Source organism: Sinocyclocheilus anshuiensis, unplaced genomic scaffold (assembly GCF_001515605.1).
Source record: "Sinocyclocheilus anshuiensis isolate Anshui unplaced genomic scaffold, SAMN03320099.WGS_v1.1 scaffold1003, whole genome shotgun sequence".
Lineage (NCBI taxonomy): Eukaryota > Metazoa > Chordata > Actinopteri > Cypriniformes > Cyprinidae > Sinocyclocheilus > Sinocyclocheilus anshuiensis.
The window spans coordinates 154556-163948 of NW_015542495.1; the positions used below are offsets into that span (position 1 = coordinate 154556).

Here is a 9393-nt window from a genome sequence, read left to right on the forward strand (position 1 = left end):
TTATTATTTATCATAATACCCGCTACCCATGCACTATGTCATCCCTATAGAAAGTTAATGTGACAAATAACCTCAGGTTCACAAATTAGTTTAATTTGATGAAAAAGGATGATTTTGGACTCATATAAAACATGGCTTCACAGGTTTGAAACATGTTACAGATCATTTTCAATATGTACAACAAAAACCAACAATTTATGTAAACTTTAGACGCCCCCTGCCCTCCGTTAGAATAATACCACCAGACAAATAATTAATAAATAGTGCAACAGGTTTTTCTTAAAAATTCTCCGAACTTTCTGTTGCAAAGCACCATGAGTCGCTTAAAAGAAAACAGCTCACAAATGTCACAGTATGTTCAGTTTTTGGCACATGGTGAATGTAATCACACAGGTAGGTTAAGAAAGGTCTGGAAGTGCGTCCCGTGGGCTTGAGAGTCTCTCTCTGTCTCTGTCCAGAGGAGCAGCCAGCTCTTCCAGCTGCTGTTGCTGACTGTTTTCCAACTCTTCCAAGCGTCTCCGCAGCACAGACAACTCCCTCTGGTGCTGATCCTCCTGAGAGAGGAAATGCAGAAACAGATGAGTGGGATGAAAAGGGGGGAAAGAGAGAGAGGAGGATGGGAAAGTAGCAGATTTATATCCTGGGTTTTTTTATGGCTGACAAGAGAATATTCTACATCGTAGATGGGATGTTTGCAGACACCTGTATGTTTAAGAAGATGGACTCTGCTGGGATGAGAAGGGATTGGGCCAAAGGGGTGGAGGAGGTCATTTGGTTGCCCAGCAACAGACGACGGAACTCATTGTGTCTCCTCTGCAGCTCCTTCAGACGCTTGCTAAGCTGAGCATGTTCTTCAGAATATGAGGATTTCCTGAGCACACACACATAAATTAAAAAAATATTATATAAAAAACACACATATATAAATCCTTTATTCTCTATAGGCCCCTGATAATGTTATAAACTGAAGACGGAAGTACTTTCTGGCTGTGCTTGCTTCAATTTCAAGTTCTTCTATCTTGGCTTCTAGGAGCTGAATCTTGTCTTGGAGTTTGTTTTCTTTCAGTTCTGTCATGGTTTTCCTCTGGATAAGAAAAGAAACCAATAATGCACCTTTAATAATAACAATTGTCATGACAATCAATACAATACAATATAAAAATACCAAACAAGATAGTCCAAGTATCAGCAAGCTGTCAACCGTTAATTTTCCAAAAACAAGTTTGTAGGATTTAGGCACTACCTTTTTCTGTGCAAATGCTGCCCTCTGCAGGCGCTCTTTGGCCTGGCTGTATTTCTCCCGTAGTTCTGCTTCTTTTTCCTGCAGTTTGTGTTTCTCCTCCAACCATTCCACCTGCCTTTCCTCCACTAACCTGTGACAGTAAAATGACATTTCACTTAATTAATTTAATTTAATTGTTCGCTGTTCACTACATTGTTACAATTTTTAGGCTATTTTCATGGGAAGAACAGCAAAATCGCATTAACTATTAATCATAAAAATTATATTAATTATAAATTATAATAAAGGAGATAGGGATATATAAACAGGATAATTTACATACAGAAAGAAAAAAAATCTATATTTTTCTATAATATATAGATAAAAATTGAAGAAGTTGGCATGTTTAGAAAGTGAACAAGAAATGTTGAGAGTAAAGGGGGAATGGAAATCAGAACATATCACTAGTTAATTTGAGTCAAATCACTCATATGAGCACTAAGGATCAATGTGAGTAATATTTGCTAAATATTAGGCCATGTCTCTGATATATTCACATATGATGATATGGTTTCCTTTTTAAGATGATTTAATATAGCTGTCAGGACAAAAAAAAAAGAGATCTAATGTACCGTTATAAACAAATCACCCATATTTGTAATTGAAGGGGAAAATGTCTATCAAGCACTTTTATACAAGTTGAATCTTGCTTTGAAACCAACATTTCATCTTACCAATCAACTCTCAAGCCTCTAATCTGAAGAAATGCTAAATGGCACGTGTTGATGCTAGCTCAGCAAGCTGTCAGCATTCTCTGAAATATTTTTGGTTCTCATTTGACAGTAATGCTAGTATCCTGGTTACGATAAGGCGTACCTCTCGGCTTCCTGTTGGGTCCGTTCCATTTGTGTGCGCGTGCTCCGTAGGTCCTCTCTCACTCGCTCTAGACTTTCTCTCAGTCTGCTGTTGGTGTCCAAGAGCTCACTCTCAGAGTGAGACAGGGTTCCTATCTGTAGATTCAGCTCAGCGTTTTGCTGATAAACAATTTACAAAACAAGTTATTTGAGTTATATGATACGTCATGACTTTCATCTCTATATTACGTGCATTCACAGTAATTTCACTTATTTTCCAGTGCTTACTCGTCTCAGGTCTGCACTTTCTGCTCTTAAGGTCTCCAGCTCTTCCAGCTGTTGGCCCTGCTGCTGAATTTTGACTCTGTATCATAAGCATTCATACAGGGAATCAAACGGGTTGAAGATCATATTATCTTACTGTTTATAGCTACTGAGAATTTAGTCATTTCTTGTAACTCAGTCAGAGCCAACATAAAATAGATATTATTGTGAATGGAACAACTTAATTTTTCCAACAAGAAGAACAGGAATTAAAATAAAAATGGTCCGTTTTGATTTCATGTGGACATTAAACAGAAATAAATGACTCTGAAGAAGCTTGCCTCAGATTTTGAAGTTCCTTCCGCACAGACTCTTCGCCCAATTGTGCGGCACGGAGACGCTCTTCCCACTCCTCTTTCTGAGAGTTCCCTGATGCCTCCTGAAGAGCTCTCTGCTGTTCAAGCTCAGATAAACGATTCTCCAGCTCCAGCCTGGTGACAGTGAAATAAATTCATTTGAATGTAGAAAATCCCATGAAGCTTTGAATCAGTTCCTTGTCTGATATTAATAGTGCATACTTTTCTTCCTGAAGGGTGGCCATCTTGTGTATCTCCTCCTCTCTTGCTGCCTGAACCCTGCGCACCATCTCACGCTCTTTTTCAGATATCAACTCTTTATTTCTCTCCAACGCTGACTTCAGGACCTCAATATCCGACTGCAGACCTGAGAGAGAGAAAGACACTGTTTTTATTGTCATTACTGTAAAACAGGTTCCAAGAAGTAAATGAAAGAAAGGCAAGATGACTACCCTCTACTTGGCACTGCAGTGTATCTCGGTCTCTTTCTAGTTCTCCTTTGGCTCTGACACACTCTAGTTTTACGTTACTCAAGTCCAGCTTATGCGTGTGCTTCATCTCTTCAATCTGGCCAGTAAACACACACAATCGACAGGATATATTACTACAGATATCACGCATGTGAACATGTGGTCATAAAATCTGACTTGTCACTCAGGCTGTATTCATGCACCTGACTGTTGAGCGAATGGATCTCCCTTTCGGCTTTGTGCAGTTTTCCTGTGAGGAGTGTGTTTTGTTCCTGAGATAGACGGAGTTCACTTTCTGTCCGGTCCAACTGCATACGAATAGACTGCTTCTCTGCCTGAACACCAACAGGGGGAGAGAGAAAAAGGCCTTCAAACATCTTAATAAAAATCTTATTATATATATATATATATATATATATATATATATATAATTATTATTATTTTATAAAATAATATATAATAATATTATAAAATATTTTATTTTACATTATGTTATTAAATCTTTTTTTTTTATGTGTTTGTCAAATGCTGTGACATGAACACATCACATATGAATAACAAAGTTAAGATGTGCTTATTTGATTATAGAAATGCAGCAAATGATTTCTTAAAATATTTCAAATATTCAAAAATATTCCTAATGAAATAAATATATAAAATAGTTCATATAAAAACTGCAATATCCTAAAAAGTGAACCAGAGACTTTTAATGTGGTCTCAAACTTTGGACTTCACTGTACATAAATTATGTTATACTTAATACATTTATAAATTAATAATATTTTATAATATATATTTGATATAAAATATTTATTTTATTTTTTTAAATATTGATAATATTTTCATAATATATGGAATCCATATCCAGGAGGAAAAGGAATTGGATATTAAGTGAATGTTTTTTCTTGCATCATGAGCATGTGTATTACCCACTGTGCCAATGCTCTGACAAATTTGTTGTATCTATTAATATAAAAAACAAATCTGACATTTTACACTGAACTATACTGTTTTAACAGAAAGGCATAAACTTCAAACTTCATCAAATCTTATTTGTATCATCAAAAACCTACAACTCTTCACTTTTATCCGCTCACCTCCAGTGCTTTTACTGCAGCCTGGGATTCAGCCAGCTGTCGGATCTGAATCCGCTGCACATTTTCGGCCTGAGCACCTGAGTTATTCCTCTCCGCCCTGAGTTCAGTGACCTCTGCCTCCAGTCCTTTGAGCCGCTGGTGGAGTTGAGCTTTCTCTCTCAGCAGGGCTTCAACACGCTTCCCGTCCCGTGCTGGGTTTCCGCTCTGCAGCTGAGCGGCCAGATCCTCCTTATCACGCTCAAGTCGGGCCACCTGCACAATCACATATATAACACTTCTTTATACAGAGACACTGCTGGGTCAAAATTCAATTCAAAATGATAAAACATACATCAGCTTCATGCCGTATCCGTCTCTCCTCCAGGACTCGGATGTGCTCCTCTTTCTGGTGATCAAACTCCGACTTGAGGAAAGTGAGATCATAACGGAGCTTATTATATTCAGACCTGTAATTCTCTGCTTCCTGTCACAGAGAAATAGAGAAGGGTATTTCAAGACTTTTTACACATTTCAAGTGTTTTGTTTTTTTTAATAACATGTAGAAAAGACAAAGCAATCGGTTTGTTTTCCATCTGTGATGGACAGGATTCTGGCTGTAGCATGTACTCAGGTGGCTGTCATGGCAACAGGAGTTAATAGTTGTGGAGGGGGAGTCAGCTGGTGTGGAGGGGCATCTTTTACCTCCTGCAGTTTGTTGAAGCGTTCTCTGATGGGAGCCTCCAACTCCTGCTGCACCTGTGCTTTCAAGAGCTCCAGCCTCTGAGGGGTCAGCACCTTAAACACATGATCAACACTTTGTCAGCAAAATGTCTAATTCGAGCATATTGAGACACTTGTGTTTGCTTATCTCTGCATCACCAGTTGTGTTGTGTAGTTATTGTTAACTAAAACTATTAAAACAATTATAATTGCAATAAAACTGAAATAAAATATAATTATTAAGGTGAAATAAATAAAGTGTAAGTTGAAGTACTAAATTTACTAAAACTGAAATAAAATAAAGATAATAGAAATCATTTTAAAACAATCTAATAATGAATTAAAAATAAAAATAAATAAAAATGACAAACACAAAATTACTAAAACTCAAAATGAAACTGAAAATACAAAACTAAAAGCTAACCAAAATGCTAAATTGCACATAAATAAATACTAAAATAAATCTGTATTGTACTTAATAATTATTACTTTTAAAAAAACCTCTACATGCATTTATAAAATTCCTAATTTTATTGATTTCCATTTTGTTTGTGAACAAAAATATTTTTTTCTTTAAAAAAAAAAAAAAAAAAAAAAAAGTCTAGGCAAAGTGTGGTGATGTGGTGAAAATATTACATACAAACTTTAATTTCTTTAATATTTTTCCTATTCCCCATATTTCCATTTCTGTTATTTCACAGTTTGGATGAATTCACTATTATTCTAAATGTGAACAACAGTCATAATAAAGAATGAGTAGGTGTGTCCAAACATTTTACTTGTATTTTATCATTTTTAATGCGCAATAATAATCAAATATTAAAAATTCTTAAAACTTTAAATATTGCCATATATTCATACCCGAATCCATGAACAACCAGCATTAGTATTCTTAATTATTAATAAGCAGCAACTAGTATGTAAAACTAGTGTGTTTTGAATGACATTATGAAATGACTTGTAATAAATAGTGACTACAAGTTACTATACGCATATAATGTGTACCTGCAGTCTGAGCTCCTCCAGCTCATGTGTTTTATCCAGCAGTTCTCCTCTGAGCTCGGCCAGCAGCAGCTGCTGTTTCTCCTGAGCGACCTGGCGATCACTGAGCAGGCGTTTCAGTTCACTCTGCGCCCGCGTGTATTCATCCTGCAGTCTGCACACACACACAAACACATCTGCTCAGAAGACGTTGAAGTTTAACAGGCTATCTTACAGTATATAAATATGCAGTATTCACTCACCTGGTGTGCTCCACTTTCAAGGTCTGATAGTTGGTCTTGTGGTTCTCACAGCGCATTCTCTCATCAATGAGCATTTTCTGGAGCTCCATATCAGAGCTGGTGAGTCCCGTAGAGCCGCTCAGGAGGACTGCAGCTTTCCCACCTCCTCCTGCCAGCTCCAGCTTTGGGAACAGGGCAGATGACTGCCCTAACGCTGGAGGGTTCATCTGCTCCATAGTGAGGAAACAAAAGCAAAAGATTTAATACCTCCCCCAGAAACCACTACAACCTCAAGAGAGCTCTAAAAAAAGACAAAGATCACAATCAACACAAATGACTCCACTTCAGCCAACCAAAGTCAAGAGATGCAGCCACATCTCATCAGGGCTGACAGTTTTAAATCACTTGTAATAGCCTAGTTAGCACGAACAAAGCATCTAATCAATGCATGTGCAGCACAAGAGTCCTTGTTTGCGCCTCTGCTCTCAAGTGATTAGATGTGAAGCTCAGGCTGGTCTCCAGTGATTCACTCTGTGTTGTAGAAACAGAGCTACTCCAGCATAAACACATAACGGCTTCCCATGTTGTCAGAGCAACCGAGCCACTGGGAAAACTTACCTCGTGCTTTTAAAAAAGCGCGTGTTGTCTGTGAGTGGAAGTCGGTGCATAGATTGCTAACTTATATTGAAATGTCATACAAATAGTGATCGATAAACACTTACTGCACGTATTTCATAAATAAACACCTCTGCTGGGCGTAAACTACTGCATGCGTTGAAAACTATACAAAATATAATAATACATGTGTGCATTAAGGTCAAAAGTAAATGATTTGAAAAGCTGTTGTAAAGTTACCCGATCCAACACTGACAGCGACGCAACGTTACGTGGTGATGATGATGGCGGCTAGAGGCGCCTTTCAAAATAAAAGACTTGTTTCAACACGTTCCGTGCTGGTTCCGTTATACAAAGTTTACTAAATAGTAATATTGACATTTTTATTTAGTTAAAATATTAGTTATTAATGTATTAATATTATTAATATTTAGTTTACACACACACACACACACACATTTGTATTAAATATGGCTTTTATTTTGTATATTTTAATAATTATTTAATAATGTGCAGTAATAATCTAAATAATAATAAAACGAAATCATTAGAATTTTCTTAAATTTATTTATATTTTCTTAAATATTATTATATATCAATCAAGGCTGTAATTTTGTAAAAAAAAAAAAAAAAACCTGTAAAATTGTGAAATATTATTGCAATTTCTAATATTGGTTTCCTATTTTAATATTCTTTAAAATATTATTTATTTCTGTGACGCAGCGCTGAATTTTCATTAGCCTTTACTCCAGTCTTCAGTGTCACATGATCCTTCAGAAATCATTCTAATATTCTGATATATTATCAGTGTTGACACTGATGTGCTGCTTTATATTTTTTGGAACCTGTGCTACTTTTTTATCTGATTCTTTGATGAATATATATTATGCTTAACAAGATATGGTCCCAATGAAGGAAAGAAGGAAAGGAAGGCATATGGGTTTGAAACAACATGAGGATGTGTAGATATAGTATTTTCTTTTTGGGGTGAACGTCGCAATATCTGTGCACTTTGCAATAACGCTTTTCTGCCAGCAGAGGGCGAACATTGACAGTATATCCTCCTGAGACCCAGCTATGGATTTTTGCCTCTGTAGTGGACATTATATTTTAGTGAATTTCTCTGAGACCTCACATGCCACAGTTTTAAGTCTGGATGTCCTGTAAAGAGCACATTCAGGGCTTTCCAGAGATACCAAATGATTGGATGGATTAACCATGGCCACGCCCTTTTTAATTTAGTGATAAAATTGTACATCCTTATAGAAATATGATAATATTTTGTAATTATAATTTAAATCTGATTAATTTTCAAATTGTTTGTCATAAATCAACATCTCAGGAAAATGTTATGGGGTTTCAAATCAAAATATGACTTCCTGTTATGAAACAGGACATCATTTCATACATGTCCACTGTAGAGGACACCAGGACTAAAAGCATGTTTATTATGCATTTTGGGAGACAAAATAATTGAATAGGAAAACAAATTATATATCAATATTCTTATGAGATATTAGATATTATTATGAAAATCTGGCCAATTACTACTCCCATTATTACACTTCTTTTTTCAACATGCTGTCCCAACAGCACTTTAATATGCAAATTAGATACAGTGTATAGATAACATTGTGTTTAATGGGAAAACCAGTTTATGGAATTTTTAAAGACATATTGCATAAAGCAAAATGGTATATCAAATCATTTTGTTATATATTTTATAACATAGTTGAGAACCATCCTTAAACAAAGTTTGGTATATAAAAAAATCCTGAAACCTAAAAATTGATTGATGTTTTTTAAAAAGTCCCATTGTTTTTGCCTTTTCATGTCTATTCTTGTCATTTTATTTTTTAGTCCTGGTGTCCTCTACAGAGGACATAGCATAACATATGAATACAATATCATTTTTCAAAAATGTTATTTTACCATTTTGTTCTTATGCTCTAAACAATGTAATGACATGAAAAAATACTAAATTCACAAAGCTTTTTATTTCTGGTTCTCAGGTCAGCCTTGACATGTGTGAGGCTGTTCTAGCAGATATCCAGACAGACATATGCTTTCATTCATACAGACTTTGCGTAGTGCGGGATAATATTATCTGCAGGACACAATAACCACAGTAAAAGTCCAGTTTATGTACCCATGGCTGTGTTCAACGTTTGTTTTTTATTTTACATGGGTAGTTATCGTTCCTTCAGCTATGCCAACATACACCGTTTATAAAAAGATGTGTTGAGATTGGCGCGAGTGTTTTTATTTTGGCATCACAGTCCCTGAACCTCTTGATATCTTTGGGCATGAACCAGCCCTCATGCTGTTATGAAAGATATTTATAGTTTTTGGTAAGCATTTTATCTTTAAAAGGACAAGAGATTAAACCACTCCTGTAATAGCCACTGTTTTTCCCACAGTTTATTATGTGTGAGTGAAGAGAAAGACAGTGTTTTCTTTTTTTAATCTGAACATTTATTCAGGTGCTCAGAGAAGTATGCTAATTACTTGAAATGCTGCCTGTTTTTTTTTTTTTTTTTTTTTTTTTTTTTTTGTATTTTGTATTTTATATCACAAAAATTATCAAACGTAA

General features: G+C 35.7%; 1 protein-coding gene across 6 annotated transcripts; it reads right to left on the minus strand.

Moving 5' to 3' along the window:
- Positions 1 to 331: 331 nt before the first annotated feature.
- cep83 (centrosomal protein 83) lies at positions 332 to 7081 on the minus strand. Of its 6 annotated transcripts, none has more exons than XM_016493778.1 (16): positions 6908 to 7081; positions 6207 to 6412; positions 5968 to 6118; positions 4945 to 5037; positions 4595 to 4726; positions 4264 to 4515; positions 3370 to 3501; positions 3149 to 3263; positions 2919 to 3063; positions 2682 to 2831; positions 2365 to 2440; positions 2099 to 2256; positions 1244 to 1373; positions 981 to 1084; positions 703 to 871; positions 332 to 554 (listed from the first exon to the last, which is right to left on the minus strand). In XM_016493778.1, the coding sequence occupies exons 1-16, from the start codon at positions 6995 to 6997 to the stop codon at positions 399 to 401; spliced, it is 2259 nt and encodes a 752-aa protein (XP_016349264.1). In that variant the 5' UTR covers positions 6998 to 7081; the 3' UTR covers positions 332 to 398. The 6 variants fall into 6 exon arrangements, with proteins under 6 accessions (XP_016349264.1, XP_016349265.1, XP_016349263.1 ...); XM_016493779.1 differs by having other exon boundaries at positions 4595 to 4666; positions 6207 to 6415; XM_016493777.1 differs by having other exon boundaries at positions 6207 to 6415.
- Positions 7082 to 9393: the final 2312 nt, after the last annotated feature.

Bases quoted from the DNA above. Each gene is read 5' to 3' on its own strand.
- cep83 (XM_016493777.1), bottom strand. From the start codon at position 6,997: ATGCACACATGTATTATTATATTTTGTATAGTTTTCAACGCATGCAGT. The intron at 5,038-5,967 runs GTACACATTATA...CATGTGTTTAAG, and splicing joins TGGAGGAGCTCAGACTGCAG to GTGCTGACCCCTCAGAGGCT. The intron at 2,441-2,681 runs GCAAGCTTCTTC...CTTATGATACAG, and splicing joins AAGGAACTTCAAAATCTGAG to AGTCAAAATTCAGCAGCAGG.